A 19,458-nucleotide genomic window follows, 5' to 3' on the forward strand; every position below is an offset into this window, starting at 1 on the left:
TTAAACACTTGCAGGTAAAGTTATCAGCAAAACACAGTTCCCTCGTAAAATGTAGCTAACGCAGGCAAGGCCAACGGTTGGGTTCTGACGGTTCTGACCGACAGTCTTACATCTATGGTTCTGACGAATGACGATAATGCCTCTGACTTTGTAAAAATGTCATATTCTATTAGCCAGTATACTGTATGTCAGCCAATTTTTTATTTTTTATTTTTTTAAACACAGCCTTATTTGTGTAGCCTCGTGGTAATTTTGTCTCCTATTGACTCTTATTTTACTTTTGTTTCAATCGTCACATTACAATAGCTATCTTGAGCGCGGAGTACATGGGCCACTCAGAGATTTGGATGACATCAGAATACCACGTTAATTTACTCGTAAAAGTAAGTAACGTTAATAGAATTCCTGCTAACTGTAATTGTTTATAAAAAGTAAATAAAACCACATGGTACTAATATGGATATACATAATTTACAAACTGTACGAACCATTTAATATACATTACTTGGATTTAAATACAAAAACACCTACAACGTAACACCGAGTGGGTGTTACCTTATGAACCCAGTCATGTGACTGCATAGCACCTGACTGGCCCAGCTTGGCAGTGCAGTTTGCTTTGGATGTGCAATATGGAAGTCATGTTTATTGTTAGTTTTAGACGATACACTCGTCCACAATTTAATTTTATTCTACTAATTATCCTTCAGCTTGGCCTACACACAGTAGAGGGAGTGTGGCCATTACCGCAGACTTTCACCTCCTCAACCGAGCGATACCCTCTGAACCCAAAGGCTTTCTACTTTGGGTACGGAAGACAATTAGCCGCACAGCAGGAGTGTTCTGTTCTCGATGCTGCATTCAAGAGATATTTTTCTCTCATTTTTCCGGACTACACTTCAGGTAGGTGATAAGTGGAATTAGGACTATGGTAAAACGAAACTAAGATTTTACACTTTGCCAGAGTTAAATATTGACATGGTACTTAAAGTCATGTGATGTTGTATGGGGTGCCGTTTGTCAAATTAGAAATATTTAAATAGTTTAATCCAAATATTAAATGTTAGCCTACACCTAAATATTAAATCTAAATCTAAATGTTAAATGTGAATGTTAAATGTAAATCTAAATGGTAAAACTAAAAGCTGACTCTAAATGTTTCGGGTGTAACTAAATATTTCACTAATATGCAAATTAAAAATGCCAAAGTACCAAAATAAAAGCTTGAGGAGGTCAGTGTGTGTTTATAGTGTCAAATAAAGAATAAATACCATCTCATCTGGGGAAATGGACTTTTGGACATGGATTATAGTGATTAAAAACTACCTAATATAATAAACACGTTTGGAGAAACTGTATTGGAAGAGTAGACTTTGAGTTTTTAGTGTCACTTTAATGAAGAGTGCGGGACTAATAACCCATAGCCACTGTAGCCAGCTACGAGGGGGGGCTCACTTCGACTGATCTGTCATGTTTGCTTGCATAAAGGCCAGCAAGAGCCCATCACCGCCCGCTGTCGCTGTTGAAACATTTTGTATAGCTGCCAGGATGGCTCTGCTGATGTTCTCGGCTAACGCCGATTCGTTGGACATTTTACAGAGCGACAGTACCGTACCGTACCTGGTCGGGGGTGGCCTTCATGCAAGTGAGCATAACATTTCAGTCAAAGTGAGCCCCCCTCGTGGCTGGCTATACCCTTCATAAAAGTGACACTAAAAACTTTCTGCAAACGTGTTTATTATTTTAGGTAGTCATTATCACAATAATCCATGTCCAAGAGTCCTTTTCCCCGGATGGGATGGTATTTATTCATTATTTGACACTAAAAACACACACTGACCCCCTCAAGCTTTTATGTTGGTACTTCTGGTTAACAGCATTGTGAACTTGCATATTAGTTAAATATTTATTTTCACCCAAAACATTTAGATTTAACATTTAGATTCAGCATTTAGATTCAACATTTAGATTTAGCATTTAGATTTAAAATGTAGGTGTAATATTTGGATTTAACTATTTAAAATATCTCTAAATGGACAAATCTCATTGTAAATGTGCAAAAAAGGGACCCTCAAAAATTCATACCTGTTTTTTAAACTTTATTTGAAACTAAATGTGACAAAATGTTGCTGTTATCTTCAGCGTGAGCTGCTTTACAAACGGCACCCCATAAAATCGGGCCTATACAGTACTTACAATTTATTATTTATTGTGACAGAACTAGGCTATATTATAATTTCTATAGGACCAGCATTTACTGTGAGATATGTGTTGTTATAAAAACATATACTCTACAAAATATATTTAAGTCCTGAATTGGATTTTTTTTTATTATAGTGTTAGCAGTACAAGTAGTGATTCAGACATGTATGATTGCATTATGGAGGCACAAAAATGTAAAGCAAAGTGCTCACTGGTTTTGTTTTGAATGTTCTGTTTGTCATGTTGGCTTTTAAAGTAGATCAATGAGCTTTGTGGAGACAGCAGTTCGTCAGTCTCCCTGTGTATGTCTACCAACTCTAAAAATACAACAGTGACAATGGACCCCTATAGCATCGTTTCATGTTTGTGTTTTAAAAAGTATAATGGCAGTTTGAGTGTAACATTGTTAAAACGGAAGTGCACAGGCAACCTATGCACTTATGCAAAACTTTAAAACCCAGTAACTAGTGACTGATACATTCACTTTTGTGACCAACAGGGAATGGTGTTCTGCGATTCAGTGGAGACAAACCATTTACTGTTGAGATCAGAGTTGACCATGCTGATTGTGATAGTTACCCAAATGAAAACTCGTCTGAGAGATGTAAGTATCGACACATTTATCTTAGCAAGAGCACAACAGGTAAAGGTTTGATGCATTATCTAACTTGCTCCTATTTGTGTTTCAGACAATCTTAGTGTCTCTGCAGGACAAGCATCTCTAAATGCGGACACTGTGTGGGGTGCTCTAAGAGGTGATTATAGCCAACACAGGTTTTTTAACAACATTAATAAACAAAATTGGAACACATGAACAAAAGTACAAAACATTAGCAAAGGAAAGACTAGATTTCATCCCCGCTTGGCAAGTTGCACTGGATTCCTCATGCTACATAATAGCTTATTTAATAACTGACCTAATTATTCCACCGTTATCTGAGCAGATTTAAATGATTGCTGATCATCTGCTATATATCCTCTGATTAAGCACAGGTCTGGAAACCTTCAGTCAGCTGGTGTATCAAGATGATGTTGGCACAGTAAGTCAAAATTTGAATTAATGAGGCCCCTACATTTTTCTTTTGGATCAGTTCAATTGAATATTTTTCCCCTCTTGTCCTTTCTTTTAGTATTTTGTGAACAAGACTGAGATTGATGACTTCCCGCGGTTTCAGTTCAGGGGGATTTTGTTGGACACTTCACGTCACTATTTACCAGTGCAGGCCATTTTAAGAACTCTGGTAATAATCAGATGATATCATTCTAAACTTCAGTCTTCTGTTTTTATTCAGTGGTATTAACATATATCTTTCTTGTTAGGATGCAATGGCCTACAGTAAGTTCAATGTGTTCCATTGGCACATTGTTGATGACCCCTCCTTCCCTTACCAGAGCCGCACATTTCCAGACCTTTCGAGTAAGGTATGTCATGTGGATGAATCCAGCTTATAAGTAATGAGAAAGAATAAGCCACCTTCACTCATGTACACCATGACTTGGCACATATAATTTGTATCTGCATTTTAGGAGAAGTAACTGTTATTTTATATTATCCTACATTTTAACTAGGCCTACTGCAAGTTGGTTCATAATGTAGGAAGGAACTGACAAGTTGCATCCACCCTGAACAAAGGCTTTTGGCTCTGATTCAGGGGGCTTTCCATCCAATGACTCACATCTACACACAGTCAGATGTGAGAAGGGTTATCTCCCATGCCAGGCTGTGGGGAATAAGGGTCCTTCCAGAGTTTGATTCACCCGGCCACACCCAATCTTGGGGAAAAGGTAAAAATGTACTCTGACACAACTGTTTTATCAAATGAGCCCATCAGCTCCTTGATCTTTAACATATAAAGTACTTGGTAGTATGTCTGTTTTGGTCAACAGGAATCTGTCTGCCAAACCTGCAAATCAGGACTATAAATGGCAACAAGGCATCATGTACTAAATCTAGTTTTTAACTCCCTTTTTATCTGGGGGACTCTACATGGCAACAAATGCCTGCACCCCTATAGACAATGCAAGACACGCATTTAAACAAAGTGCTGAACTAAATCTGATTGCTTACCATTTATTTTTCAGGGCAGTCTAACCTGTTGACGCCCTGCTATAGAGGGAGCACCCCCTCAGGTACTTTTGGTCCTGTTAATCCAGTGTTACCCTCCACCTACCAGTTCATGGCGAGACTATTTAGAGAAGTGTCATCGGTGTTTCCTGATTCCTATATCCACTTAGGAGGGGATGAGGTGGATTTTTCCTGCTGGTAGGTTGAATTATGACAGATCATTCAAATTTCTGCTGACTGTATTTGACCAGGTTCTGCTCATTGTTGTTTGTTTACATTGTTACTGAATTTTGTTCGCATTTCAGTACACTGTTTTCATCTGTTAAAAGAAAAAAAGGTAGTCAATTTAGGTACATGTCTTTTAAAATTACAACAACAACAAAAAGACTGCCACTGCTTGTTTCCATAGGAAGTCCAACCCCGATGTCCGAGCATTCATGCAGAAGATGGGATTTGGAGGAGACTTCACCAAACTGGAAGCATTCTACATGGAGAAGTAAGTTGTAAAGGGGAATATACTGTATGATGTAGAAAGCTCTAGGAAATCAACATGTTGATGTTACAAATGTCCTTAATGTCTCAATTTCCAGGATTGTGAATATTACTTCAGCTCTCAACAAAACGTCGATCGTGTGGCAGGATGTGTTTGACTACCATGAACGAGTAAATATACCCCAACAAATATCACCTCTATAATATAAAATAACTATTTAGCTCCTATACTTTTAAGATGTTTAAAATATGATTCTACATTTTTTTTCCTGCAAGATTTCTGACATTGTTTTTTACAGATGAGCAGTGATTTACATAATCACAAGTATCTTTATTTGAAATGCCAATATTTCTTATTTCATTGCAGCCCCACCATATGTTTAATCTACACTTATGAAGTTTAACTGTTAGATTTTAACATTTAGTGCAGATCCAGGCATCTAAAACAAGCACTGCTTTATTAGTACTTGTCCTAATTATTATTTCAGCTATGTTATATTGTCTCCAAGTGTCTGCATTAATTGAAAGAGATATTTGAATTTAACATCTTTGTCCTTGAATTCTTTTCTGCAGCAGGTGGATCACTCTAAGTTTTCCTGTAAGATACTGTCTGTCACAGTGTGGCCTCAAATGAGTTCACACAGGCTTGTAATTGTCAGCGTGAAACACAATAAGTCTGTTATGGCTGAAATGAATTTCCTGTAGGCATCCACTTACTCTAAAAGTTTTTAAGATAACAAAATAATGTCGAACTCAGCAGGTTTATTGGTTTGAACCAATTGACCAACAAAAAGTATATTGTCTGATACAGACAATCGAATGTATCACACAAGCAGTTAATGTAAGTCTGATAGTCTATAGCATTGTGTTGCAGCTCTTTATCAGTAGTGGAGGTATGGAGACATGGCTGTTACCTGTGTGAAGTGCGGAGGGTGGCTAATGCAGGGCTCAGGGTGATTCTGGCCTCTCCATGGTATCTGGACCAGCCAGGGCCCACTCACAACTGGGCCCGTTACTACACTGTGTGGCCTCTCGCTTTCAAGGGTCAGAAAAGAGCCTGTTTGCTGTGGCTAGTTGAAGTTGTTATCTGTTGCGTTTTTTTTGTCTCTATTAATATTTGGATAAGATAAACACAAACAAGTAAGTTGAGTGTTAAGGCCCTGACATATGTTGAATCAGCTCAAAGAAGGCGGGACACACCGCACAAACTAGGGCGATGGTCGCCTTGGTGTGTCAGGGCCTTTAGTGCATCACTGAATGTTGTATTTGTAGCCATACCACTAGGTGGCAGTAAAGACTGTTGTCCATGTATTAATGTTACAGAGACATATTCTGTGTCCCAATTCCAAAGAGTATACTAATTTTATACAGAATGTGCTGCACAAAAATCCTTTAGCATAGAAATCAATGCTACTTTTAATCACTTTTCCAGTCTGAACACACTACAAACAGTAACTTAAAATTAGAATGCAGTATGGAATTGGGACACCGCTACAGAAGTGTGATTGCTGTGGTACAAGCTGACAATGCTGTGTGATGCCCCATTGCTAACATGCACACTTCCCTGCACACAGAAGTATAAAAATATTTCCATTGGCAGTTATATCGTAAAGCCCCTTGTATCAAACTATGAGAAGGAGCAAGATCTCTAAGCACACTTTAGTTGTTTTACATTCAGGTTGCTGATCAGAAAAACTAGGAATGACCACTGTGTCATCATGTTGCGGTACTGTAGTCAAGATTAACTCATTTGACTATAAATTATTAAAAACAAATATGCTTTAATAATGGTATATAATACTGTACCAAACTCAACAGAAATTAGTAACCAACTGTCAATTTCAGTTTTATATGATAGTGCTAATATGTACTGTGCACAGCATGCTCCAAGATGGTGAGAATATTTTAGAGGATATTCTGCCGAGGCTTTTAGTTAATTAACAGCCTAGTTTTGGGGAATAGTATGTTTTTGCAGCATAAGACCTATTTTTAGGAATCCATTTGGAGCTCCATTGGATGGGTACAAATTCTGTGAAACCTTGCTGGTATAAGCTTGCCCTTGTTCTGCAACACTACATATAAACAGACAGGTCAGTTGCAATATAGCACAGAAGGGCAAGCCTGCATGTTGTTTGTCACCCTGCTCAGATTCCTATGGACACAGTACTGCACATCTGGAAGGGCACCCCAGCTAGTTATAAGGAAGAGCTCAGCAGGATGACCAAAGCTGGCATGAGGGTCCTGCTGGCTGCCCCATGGTACATCAACCACATTGCCTATGGTCAGGATTGGCGCAACTACTACACTGTGCAGCCACTGAACTTTTCTGGTGTGTGCATGGCCAAGTAATATCACATTTAACCTGGCCTTAGTTGTGTGCTAATGATGGGAGCATGTAGAGGCCTGTTAAACTTTGACTGGCTAAGTTTTGACTTGAAGTGGTGTGATGAATTTGAAGTGAAGATTCTGATTGATAGTAAACTCATTACCAGCCTATCTTTAATTAAAACCCATCATATTGAAGCAAAGCTTTACACTGTCCCCTCATAGGTACTGAGGAACAGAAGAAGCTGGTGATAGGGGGCGAGGTCTGCATGTGGGGGGAGTATGTCGATGCCACCAATCTCACTCCACGTCTTTGGTATCAGATTAAAAAAACTCCTGCATTGATAAAACTAATGAACGTAAAGTAAGTGTAGCAAAAATTGTATGAAATCATTTGAATTATCAATGCTTGCACCCCAAAATCCCAGGCCAAGGGCAAGTGCTGCCGCAGAGAGACTGTGGAGTGATGAGAAGCAGACCTCCAGCGTGGACGAGGCGTTTCCTCGCTTGCAGGACTTTCGCTGCAAGCTTGTGAGGTACCAAACCTTTTCTGTACAAGAACTTCAAAGGGCTCCGTGCTGGCATACCTTAACAAGACACTGGGCTTTTTCTCATAATATTTGCCTTAATGTATACTCATGTTTCTGCTTCCCGTTCTCCTCAAGGCGTGGCATCCGAGCAGAGCCTCTGCATGTTGGACACTGCAAACACGAGTACCAAGGTGTTTGAAGATGTTGGATGGATTCACATTGCAAGGTTTTTCTGGTGAATGTTTGGACTAATTACATTCATAGTTGCCTTCTTTTAAAGTGGTTTATATTTTTTAATACAAATTGTTTATCCAGTCTTAATGCACACTATAAAATGCTTTCTCAGGGACTTCTCTCATTACCGTTTCTCATTCAATTTTTTTGTAATAACATTTTGAGTAGTTTTATTTTAGGTTTGACATATTTAGCATTCATATATAAAGAAATGTGAACAAAAACATTGTTTGAAGAACCCAAAGTGCTGCTCTATGATGCCATGTTGAATTGTACTTGATGACTTTAAAATTATGGAATGTAGATTTTAAACTATAAGAACACTGCCGGTAGGCTGTAGCTTGCACTCTTGCAATGTATTGTAATATAAATATTATTGGTTTGCAGGTTGCCAGTTAAATGTCAACGCTTATTTAAAACAGAAAAACAAACACATTGACAGCCTTTTTCAAGATATTGGCAGTTTAAAGTTCCAGGTGGTCCAACCTTAATGTCTTAATGGACGAAATGAGCACCCCAGAGGAAACTCAAGGCGAAATGACAAGAACATGTATATTTCACACAGTAACTCAATCATATTAATATTATTCATCAACATATGACGCTCATTCTCAGAAATGTAGGGAGTCTTCATAAAAACCCTTTAACGGGGAAAAATGGGAGTAACCTCAGGAAGAGAGGGGGGATACCTCCTCTAGAAGGAACAGACATGCAGTAAGTGTCATATGTTTCAACACAAATTAAACTAGTAGAATTGGAATGGAGAAACAGAACTATAATAATAATGTGGGGGTGGCTTGTGACTTGGAGGTAGAGTGGTTACCCTTCAAACACAGGACGGTTCGATTCCAGGCTCCCTCTGGCCACATGTCAAAGTGTCCCTAACCAAGACACTGAGGCACAAGTTGCTCCCCGGATGCTGTATGTAAAACTGTCTACTGCTCCTACTACTGAAATGGGTTAAATGCAGAAATTACATACCACTTCATTGTACTGTGTATGTGAGAATAAAAATAGGAATATGAATAAGTTTCGTTTTTGTTTCTTTATAATTAAAATACAAAAACAGTTTGATAAAGATGTAAAGCAGCTTCCAGATGCCACAAGAGCTGATTGGACCTCAAACAAAACCTCAGTAAGAAAACCTTTCAGTGTGGTAAAGTTGGAGTATTCCTTGGGAAGAATTACACAAGAGAGACCTTCCACGGCCTGCAGGTGTCTTGACAGTGAAAATATTGTAAATTACAAAAGCAAAACTATTTTTTTATTAGTGTTAAACTACTCTACACTGAGCAAGGGTAAAACTCAAAAAACTTTGTGAGGATGAATTGGAGTAGTCCTTGGGAAGATTTACATAGGAAAGACTTTCTTCCATGGCTTGCAGGAGTCTTGATAAGGACAAAAACACATTACCCATGCTTTGTTAACAATATAAAAAATAAAACCGCCTTTTTGGACAAGATAGATCTTCCTCCGAGGCGTTGACATGTCTTGACAGCGATGTCTTGGAGATCATCTTGTCCTGAGCTTGAGCATACTCCATGCCACATAATGATAAGAATGCACGTTAATCAGAACACAGAATCCTGACACACACAAACACATTATTATATTAAATCATTACAGAGAAATACGATTTCATGTATTCAGGTATCACATTTATATGCAGTTTCATAATGAAGCACCAAAATATGAATTTACTCAAGTATTCATTAGTCTAGATGTAATAGCATTGATGTATTTAATGCTTTACACACAAAATGTTTCTAATTTCTGAAATTTGTGATGTACCGCTCCGCTACGATTGAGTCTATTTCACTCAGTTTTCTACAATGCATCTTGGAGAGTTTAAACTGTTTAATAATCAAATAAATTAAATCTGCAGGGATTTCAGGGAATTTCTACTCACATTACTTCAAAAACTTGTACAATTGGTAGTCAGTCACAGTTTTGTTTGATATTTCCAGTATCAAATAAAAGAACAACTACAAATACTTAAATAAAAGTCTTTCTGATATCTCGCTGGATCAAAAGTTTCCCTTCATGTCAAGCTCCATCTCTCCGTCCTGGTTCAACAGAAAATCTCGCTTTCAGGTTAAATTCATTCATATCAATGAGAAAAACAAAACATCTGTGCAAAGGACTCTGTAATCACTAGGTGAAATAGGCATGAGGCACTTGGCTTCAGAAGACTTTGGTTTTAATCTCGGAGAGCAGATCCTACATCCAGGACCTGTTTTTGGAGCTTTAAAATTGCTCAACACTTACATAAATACACATATTGATCTGTTTTTCCCTGACACTGTTTTGTGCAGATGTAAGGGAAACCACACCGGGTCTAAATTAATGATGTATATGAACCAAATTATCTTTTTACTGTAACTGTACTGTTAAATGTAAGCCTTTAAATGGGATCTCATCACCTGTGAGCATACTTTTATGACACAGCCAAAGGGCATCTGTCTCCCTCTAGAGACCAACTTCCCAGGGCCTCCCAATGTTTGGCCAGTTTTCAGTGACTTCGACCAGGACAGCTAAAACGAGAAGGCTGTGACCATCGAGTCAAATGGCCATGAAGCGTCCTCCTGTTACCTCTATACATGAGCAAATGCATTTTGTTTGGTGTGCACTTACAGAACCTCCAGGATGCAAGCTATGCTTTTAAATTCTCCAGTGGTGCTAACAACATTAACTTTCTATAACTGAGAATAAATTGAATATGATACATTATTTCAAACTTTAAATGTTGCTGTACTAGAGTTTGAAGCATGTTAGGCTCTCTTTTTTATATTTATTCAGAATATTAAAATCCAACACAAAAAAACAAGGCGGGCAACTGGATACCTTACCTGGTAGAGCGCATGCCCATATGTAGAGGTGCACTCCTCAATGCAGCAGCCGCAGGTGCGACTTTGACCTGCGGCCCTTTGTTGCATGTCATTCCCCTGTGTGACAAAATTATCTAATCAACTGTTCTGAAATAAAAAAAAATTGTCAACAGTATATGCTAAACATAGATGTTTTATTTACTGGACATAACCAAATAAGCTTCTCAGTTCCTTTGTTAGCAATAACATGGATTTTACCTGTTGAATTGAGCTGGCATGACTCTGATACAGACTGAAACAACTGATTTTTTCATTGTGTGGATTACAAGAGTGGCAGCAGATGGCAAGGCGGGGCAATCCCTGGTAGCCATAGTGCTGACACCTCAATCCTTGCACTTCATCTGACTTGGGGGTGACCACAGGAACTGCTGAGCTGAACCTACAAAGCTTAACCATGCAAGCTTGGTTAACCATTCTCTGTTGCTACTTGAAATCAGAGACATTAGACATGCTGAGTGCAGTGTAACAGAAGCTTATGCTGTTACAACAGAGCAGGCATAAGATTATCCTGCCAGGACATTTTACTGCCTGCGTTTGATAGAAGTTGGTAACTTGTATTTTAATTTTATACAAAAACAGTTTCTTAAAAGTTTATTTTGATGAGAATTTTGTCAGCTATGTCTGTTTTTGTATGCCAAACTTTGTATTATGGTCCTTAATGTAGATTGATTTAGGGTTTAAAACTCATTAATAGATTAAAAACACACACAAAAAGCTTATAAAACACAAAAAACACAATCAATTATGACCATTACGTCTTTGCAACTTGAGGCACCTGCTCCCTGTGCAATGTTAACAACTTTAAAAATTAATCTCACTCTTTGACAATAGCTGTCATTCAAGGGGATTATAGAAAAAAAGGATGCTTAGACTGATACACAGATTTATGAACTAGTGTTCAAGGGCATCCTCTAAAGGACAAGAAAAATGTCTTGCACATATGTGCTTGCTGCGGTGCATGTGCTTTAAATATTTGATGCAATGCAACTGACCACAGACACAATTATTTCAAACTCCTAATATGTACAAAGGTAACGGCACTCTTAAATTAATAAACAAATAGCTGATCTTCCAAGCAATTGAGCTAGGGTTTTACTTGTGACTCGTGTTCAGTTACCTACATGGCAGTTGCTGCTAAAGATTGGCTGCATCTGCCCAACAATCACAGGGCTGAAGATTGAAAAAACATGACAGTTATCCCTGCCAGGCAAAACCTCAAAGCAGCCCTTTGCTGATGGCAGCAGCATCTTACTTGAGCCAACAACTTGAGAGTCCAGAAAAGACACTTTTATGGACATATTTAAAGTTACGCTTTGCTTAGGTGATACATAATATTAGCAAGAAAGTATTATCAGCGATCACAGACAAATTTAAACATCTTTCACATTTAAAGAGGTCTCAAAAATGACCTTTGAGCATGCACCTTACATGTTAATTTTCTGTCTCCTAGTGTGATGGACACGATAATCAGCTCACCCCTGACATGTGAGCACAGTAATACCTGTGTTATGTAATCTGATATGGGACTCCAGATTACCATGCTCAGTACTACTTAGGTCAGTATAAATATGTATTTTGGGTTTATTCACAGACTAAGTTTAGATGGTGTTTTAGGTGTAAATGTATACTCTACCTAAACATGTAGCATAGTGTAAATGCAAATGTGACACGGACCACATTCTGTATTTATAATGTGCATAAACTTCCCTAACTGTTTATTATGTGACTGTATATTATGTATTAAGTTAGGAAGTGAAATTGTTTAAAACAGTTTAAACTAGTTTTACATCCAGCTACCAGGCCTGTTGGCTTCGGAGGGTTTATATAGTGAATACACTGTGGCAGGTTCATTTGCTTTGGGCATGTATGCTAGACAAACGTTTTTTTTACACAAGGCAAAGCAAGGCAGGTCTTTATAGCACCTTTAAAACATAGTGCTTCACAAAGTAATACATGCAAAGCAATTTAAAGTGTTTTACATAGAACAAATACATGCATTACACCAAAATACACAATGAGGAGAATAAAATAAATTACTGTTGCACACCTGCAGTCAATTGTTCTACTTGTGATAGCATACTATATTACTGAGTTCCATAATATTAAGCAAATTCACTGCATCCTATTATAACATGTACATCCACCATTGGAGCCTTTGAGACCCCACAGCTAACCTGTGTTGTCCTTCTTTCAGGATCATAAAACGTATTCAGATTACAGGTTTTGAATTCAAACAGCAGTATGCATAGCCCTCGTAGGCTGCAGCTAGTTTGTAATCCTTTTATACACCAGTTTAGGCCAACAGAAAGAGCTCTGTTTTTAATACTACGTTGTTTTTCTAAAATCAAGAGTGACTTAATAAGGATTACAGAAATCACTCTGTGGACATGGCAGGCAGCCCTATCAGTACCTTTAGTGTCTCTGCTACATTTGATCTGATTAAAAAGCTGAACTAGATGTCATTAGCTATATGCAATAATGGCTAAATCAGTGTAGCTTGATAGACCTATACAGGAAAAAAATTATTTCCATCATTCACTGTCTTATATCTTAAAGTGAGGACATTGGTGATTCAAGGAGTTGTGCACTTGCAAGCAATGTAAATTGCACTTGGGTCACTAATTAGGCAGACGGAGGCTACAGAGAGCATTTACCATATGGCAGAAGAATGGAATAATGGGTCACCATGTTGCTGCTCTTTCAATCTCTGCACTAATTGTTTTTCTTCTCATCATCCCCTTTCGTGATCCCCTCAAAGAAGTAGACCACATTTTACGGAAGGTTAATCTACTTTGCTGATTTGGGGTGGCTGTATTCTCCCAAAGCCATTAGTGTCATTGACAGGGCCAATATGGTGCAGTGCACAAGGCTACCCTGTTAACAGGATGCTGAGGAACAAATGTGTACAATAAGTGGGACAAATATTCCATAGTGCAATATTTTGTGTCTACTTGATTAGTTCACTTGTTGACTAGTTGTCCACTTCTAATACTTATTTTATGTAAATGTTAAATAGTTATATGTAAATATGTCTTACTGTATTTATTGTTTGTTTATTTTGTATTAATGTTTAATATGTTTATATGCACCAACAACCAAGGCAAATTCATTGTAAGTGTTACTTACTTGGTAATAAATCATTTTCTGATTTCAGATTTCTCCAGTCACTTGCTGTAGTCGTGGACTATTCACAATGATTTAGCTAACATCATCAGCTTTACAATAACATATTTGCTTGTAAACATATATTATCTTGTAAATATAATTAATACATGTTGTTAAATATTTTACACAGGACACACACACACACACACACACAATTTTAAATAACACTACAAAATGGTACTTAAGCAGAAATACTAAGCAGAAGGGTTCTCAGCAACAACTTAACTAGTGTATGACTAGTTAGCACAATGAAGCGACTGGTTTAAAAAAAAGAAGCAATATTTTCATTGGTGTTAGTAGACGTGTCATGATAAATATATTGCTGGGAGTTCTGTTTGTATTGAAAGGCATTCAAAGTAAAGAATGAAAAAGGAATCATTTATATGAATTGACACTGGGGATCTTTACCAGGCAGCAGCCACATTTCAGAAGCCATTTGAAAGTTGTGTAGATGAGAAGTAAAATTTATTATTTTCCAATTAACTTCCAAAAGTCAGTCACCTTTGTTGAATGCAGTTATGCCTGTAAGTGGTGTGACTGATTGATTTACCCTTATAGATGGTAAAGATTAAGAGGACGACAAATCAGCATTTGCTTACACAGCGCCTGGCTCTAATCTCCTTGTCTTCCTTCAGAAAGCCCCCTGACAACTCAAGCTCGCACTCATTTTGGCAGAGAGAAAGAAAGAAGACAAGAAGTGACTCTATTGACCCCTCATAACATCAGAAACAACCAGAGAATGGACAACAGCACTGGATCCGTGTCATCGAGCATTCCTGGAGTAACACTCTGATGACCTCTGAAGAAATTAGGCTTTAACTACAAGCTTTAGTTGAAAGAACTACAAATTCTGTCTTTTGTGTTTTGGGGGCATTGCCAAGTGTCAACCCCTTACATAAAGAAAATGCTTTGATCCAGCTTGGCAACTTCACATTACTTCACAGTCAACTTCACAGTACTTGATAAAGAAGAGGAAATACGTCGGGGAGTAATCATCTAAAAACAGCCGATTAAGAAAAGTTTAGAAATTACACATCTCAAAATGGAGGACCACATGAGCAAAATAAACATGCTTTCTTCTGACATGTCTAATGACTTCACAGATGGACCTCAAGCAGGTGAGCCAATTCCTCGTGATTTGAAAAATCTAACAAAAGGTGCTAAACAATGACAACAAAAACTACAAAAACTAATAATGATGTCCATAATAGTTGTGTGTACTGCATATACAACCTGTACAACTAAGTTGTCTGTTCCTTAAAAGATTGTAAAAAAAGTATTTGTTCATGCCATCTTTACCCTACAGAAATAAGTTCAGTCCCAGATAAAGCACTTGACCATGGCCTGCTTTGTAAAGTGTGTTCAGATTCAAGCAGTGGTAAACACTATGGTATCTATGCCTGCAACGGCTGCAGTGGCTTCTTCAAGCGCAGTGTGAGACGAAGACTTATTTACAGGTGAGCAAAATTCAGTCTAAAAGGGCAATCAGAATTGTGTATAATGAAAAAATGCAACAAGTGTAACATTTACTTATTTGTATTTCAACATAGTGCTTATCTTTACCGATTATCTCAGAATTCTTTAAAAAAAAATTGCCAATATCACAGGTGTCAGGCTGGAACTGGCAGGTGTCCTGTTGACAAGGCTCATCGGAACCAATGCCAAGCTTGTCGACTAAAGAAGTGTCTGCAAGCTGGTATGAACAAAGATGGTGAGAAAAATCTGAATAAATTGACAGTGTATTATATTAGCTGTACATATATCATTGCAGTCATAGTAAAAATGATCTGAAGCCTTGACTGTTTACAATGTATATATTTTACTTGTGCTTTTGGCAGCTGTGCAGAATGAGCGGCAGCCTCGAAGCACAGCACATGTCAGTCTAGACTCTATAAGTGTGGCCACAAAAAAGGAGCACCTGGCCACCACACAGGACATCACTTCCTCTGCCACCTACTCGTCGGTCATCTGCAGACCTCTGATCACTTCGTCCGTCACCACATCTGCCACCATACCGCCCTGCAGCAACTCCAATACCTTCCACCACTTTATGGTCAGCCTGCTGACTGCAGAGACCTGTGCAAAACTGGAGCCTGAGGACGGTGAGATTATATGAAAAAAGGCTGACACAACTAGTACCCAATTAGATGGCTGTTTTAAAAATTCACTTTAAAATGTTTGGTTTTGTTACTTATGTAGGTGATAAGCGGAGTTTCCCTTTGTTGATGATACAATGAGCTACAGAAATTTAGAATTGTCTTATCTGAATTGTAATCATGCATTTAAACTTGCAGTATTACACTCCCATTAGCCTCAACATTTGTGTGGCTCTCTTTTTCTAATGCATAGTGGAGGAGAATATTGATGTGACCACCAACGATTCAGAGAGAGATCGGACTCCCTCTGACTGTCATGTTTCCCCGTACACCTCCAGCTGTTCAGAGAGTATATATGAGACATCAGCACGACTCCTCTTCATGTCTGTCAAGTGGGCAAAAAATTTGCCAGTTTTTGCTCACTTGCCATTTCGAGATCAGGTAAAACTGACTGACATACTGAACTGATTTCCACATACATAAATCGTGTGTGAGACTAATAACATGCATTTCTGTGACATCCTAAGGTGATTCTCCTTGAGGAAGCTTGGAGTGAGATGTTCCTCTTGTGTGCCATCCAGTGGTCCATGCCCATGGACAGCTGTCCGCTTCTGTCTCTGCCAGATCTATCTCCCACACAGCAAGCCAAGATCAGCGTTCCTACAGCTGACCTGCGCATTCTGGAAGAGGTCTTTAATCGCTTTAAGGCCCTGGCTGTTGACCCTACTGAGTTTGCCTGCCTGAAAGCCATTGTACTGTTCAAGCCAGGTAAGGAGTTATTCCTTCAGCAATATGCATTTCTTATTGAATGGACATTGTAACTAACGTCATGCGGTTTGATTTGCAGAGACACGCAGCCTCAAAGACCCAGAGCAGGTGGAGAATCTGCAAGACCAGTCACAGGTGTTGCTAAATCAGCACATCAACTCAGAATACCCAAGCAAAAGTGCAAGGTAAGCTTGCTGTAACTCTCTCTCTCTCTCTCTCTCTCTGTCTCTCTCTCTCTCTCTCTCTGACACTGAGATCTTCAAAAGTTTATCATATAAAAGCCTAAATAGAAACATGAAGTTCACTCTCCTTGGTTCTTGTCCATCAAGGTTTGGGAGACTGTTACTACTGATGCCATCTCTCCACTTTGTGAGCTCTGAGAAAATAGAGAAGCTGTTCTTTCATAAGACCATTGGCAGCACACCCATGGAGAAGCTGTTGTGTGACATGTTCAAAAACTAAGACTAACTAAAACAAGCACACAGGGAAGTTGAATGACACCTGCAAGGAAATCGTAATAAACCAACCCTCAAGCAATACATTTTCTGGTTATTTGTTTCACATATTCTGGTTATGACTTCAACATAACAGCCCTTTTTTTACTGAAGACATGTTGAAATATTACATAACAGGTCAAAAAACCTGTTGTAAAAAAGACTGATTAAAGTTGATGGCATTCTAATTAAAGAAACATAGCAAACATCTGATATATGTGGATTTTGTTTAGTGGTATTACATGATTTAGTAATACAATTGTTTCATGAAGAACCACAGACATTACAATTTTTGTGTAGGTGCTGAGTTTGAAGGAGAAGCATTTCTTTATTACAATATGATTATGAATATATTTTGTTTTCAATGTACTGTATTTGTCCTAAATAAAAATGAAAAAATTGTATTGTATACAAGTTTGTTCATCTTTGGTCATGTTTTCCATTCTTTATCTAGTTTAACAGAAACAGAAGAGAACACAACACAAGACGAAAGATGCTACAAAGAACAGACACTTTACAGAATATCTGGTGTTTTTATAATGATTGTTGTATGATTTAGAGCCTGACCACTACACCACATTTATATGGTGTAGTCTGTATATATATACAATGTCAGCCAAAATGTCCATATGTATGAAAAGCCTATATATATATATATATACATACGTATATGTCAGCCAGGCTATGTTTTTACCAGGAAGAAAATAGATGAAAGTACAAAACTGGAGTTGTATGGTTGGAATTTGGAAAGGGTTAAAAGTTTTTGATTTCTTGGTGTGTTTTTTGACCCAAGACTTACATGGAAGGAGCATGTTTCGAAAGTAATAGACACATGTAAAAGAGTAACAACTGTAATGAGATGTCTTGCTGAAACAGACTGGGGAGCAGATGTAGCTTCTTTGAAGCAAATCTATGTATATTTAATTAGACCAAAATTTGAATATGGGTGTTTTGTTTATGGATCTGCTGCCAAGTCAGTTTGAGCTGGATAGAGTTCAAGCTAAGGTATTGAGAATATGTACTTTAGCTTTGTGATCTTCCCCAGTGTGTTTCTTGCAAGTAGAAACAGGAGGAATGCCAGTCTGTTTGTGGAGAAAACAACTTCAGGCTAATTATAGGGTCAATTTGATGGGTCAAAGTTGTGATCACCCAGTTAAGGTAGCAATTCAGGCAAGCTGGGAAAGAAAGGGGGAAAAGGTCCAAGTTTTGGAGGAAGAGGAGAGACAGTGGCACAGGAAATGTCTACACGTGACAAGAACGTTTGTCCAGGAGTACTGTGGCCATCAGTTCCTCTATGGCAATTGGAGGTCCCAAAGACTGATTTGGAGATACTTGGGTTTAAGTCAGTTAATCCTGAATCAGATTTGGTGCGTGAATTCCATGGTCATATCAAAGAGAGATATCAGAACACACATTCATTTTTACTGATGGTTCAAAGGATCCAGAAATAGGTGCTACAAGAGCAGCTTTTGTTGTTCAGAGGTGGAATGTCCAAGCCTGTAAGAGAACCTCAAATTTCCTAAGTGTGTTCACAGTGGAGTTATATGGAATCCTGATGGCAGTGCGATGGACTGAGCTAATTCGGGACCATAAAGTATTGATATGTAGTTACTTTGGGTAAGCTATCAACAGTATTGGGAAAGGTTCATCAAAGAGTAGACAAGACCTTGTATATGATATTCTGTCAATTAGAGATGTGAAAAGAAGAGGGGTAGAAATATCATTTGTATGGGTCCCAGCTCATGTAGGTATTGTTAAATGAAAAGGTTGATAAGTTGGCAAAGGAAGCCACTCATAAGGAAACTACAGAGCATTGATTTATCCAAGGTGGAGGGTAAACGTATTGTGTGACAGGGAACAATTTTAAATTGTTATTTCCATATTACTATTCTCCATAGTAGGGTAACTGATTCAGTTAATGTCTGTAAAAGAAGGGAGGTTACACGTATGAAAGAGGTTATTATTTCTAGAATGAGGATTGGTCACATGTTTCTGAACTGCACTTTATTTATGTAAGGAAAACACCAGAGTGGTTTGTATTCATGTCAAGAACCTGAGATGGTGTAACGTGTAGATTTCTTGTAGAAAGAATGACTGCCAAAGACTCGATCTACTCAAATAAATGCGAGAATTATGAGTAGGGTCAAGCGGGAGGGGAAAAAGTTGTTTTTTCAAATTTTTAAAGAACACTTACTGTAT

The 19,458-nt window shown here is 38.1% G+C and overlaps 2 protein-coding genes across 2 annotated transcripts; both read left to right on the top strand.

Annotated features, from left to right (window-relative positions):
- The first annotated feature begins 574 nt into the window (after positions 1 to 574).
- Positions 575 to 8,389, top strand: hexa (hexosaminidase A (alpha polypeptide)). The gene is made up of 14 exons (XM_032523815.1): positions 575 to 903; positions 2,702 to 2,806; positions 2,892 to 2,957; positions 3,196 to 3,242; positions 3,333 to 3,443; positions 3,523 to 3,624; positions 3,855 to 3,987; positions 4,285 to 4,465; positions 4,677 to 4,763; positions 4,858 to 4,930; positions 6,908 to 7,088; positions 7,310 to 7,400; positions 7,513 to 7,620; positions 7,750 to 8,389. The coding sequence occupies exons 1-14, from the start codon at positions 624 to 626 to the stop codon at positions 7,811 to 7,813; spliced, it is 1,629 nt and encodes a 542-aa protein (XP_032379706.1). The 5' UTR covers positions 575 to 623; the 3' UTR covers positions 7,814 to 8,389.
- Positions 8,390 to 14,547: 6,158 nt separating this feature from the next.
- On the top strand, positions 14,548 to 17,665 carry LOC116694219 (photoreceptor-specific nuclear receptor-like). The gene is made up of 8 exons (XM_032523816.1): positions 14,548 to 15,019; positions 15,208 to 15,358; positions 15,509 to 15,612; positions 15,740 to 16,003; positions 16,251 to 16,438; positions 16,525 to 16,765; positions 16,845 to 16,950; positions 17,095 to 17,665. The coding sequence occupies exons 1-8, from the start codon at positions 14,944 to 14,946 to the stop codon at positions 17,225 to 17,227; spliced, it is 1,263 nt and encodes a 420-aa protein (XP_032379707.1). The 5' UTR covers positions 14,548 to 14,943; the 3' UTR covers positions 17,228 to 17,665.
- The last annotated feature ends 1,793 nt before the right edge of the window (positions 17,666 to 19,458 follow it).

Source organism: Etheostoma spectabile, chromosome 8, assembly GCF_008692095.1.
Source record: "Etheostoma spectabile isolate EspeVRDwgs_2016 chromosome 8, UIUC_Espe_1.0, whole genome shotgun sequence".
NCBI classification, from domain to species: domain Eukaryota; kingdom Metazoa; phylum Chordata; class Actinopteri; order Perciformes; family Percidae; genus Etheostoma; species Etheostoma spectabile.

Bases quoted from the DNA above. Each gene is read 5' to 3' on its own strand.
- hexa (XM_032523815.1), top strand. From the start codon at position 624: ATGTGCAATATGGAAGTCATGTTTATTGTTAGTTTTAGACGATACACT. The intron at 4,466-4,676 runs GTAGGTTGAATT...TTGTTTCCATAG, and splicing joins GAGGTGGATTTTTCCTGCTG to GAAGTCCAACCCCGATGTCC. The intron at 4,764-4,857 runs GTAAGTTGTAAA...CTCAATTTCCAG, and splicing joins GAAGCATTCTACATGGAGAA to GATTGTGAATATTACTTCAG.
- LOC116694219 (XM_032523816.1), top strand. From the start codon at position 14,944: ATGGAGGACCACATGAGCAAAATAAACATGCTTTCTTCTGACATGTCT. The intron at 15,020-15,207 runs GTGAGCCAATTC...TTTACCCTACAG, and splicing joins CACAGATGGACCTCAAGCAG to AAATAAGTTCAGTCCCAGAT. The intron at 16,004-16,250 runs GTGAGATTATAT...TCTAATGCATAG, and splicing joins AAAACTGGAGCCTGAGGACG to TGGAGGAGAATATTGATGTG.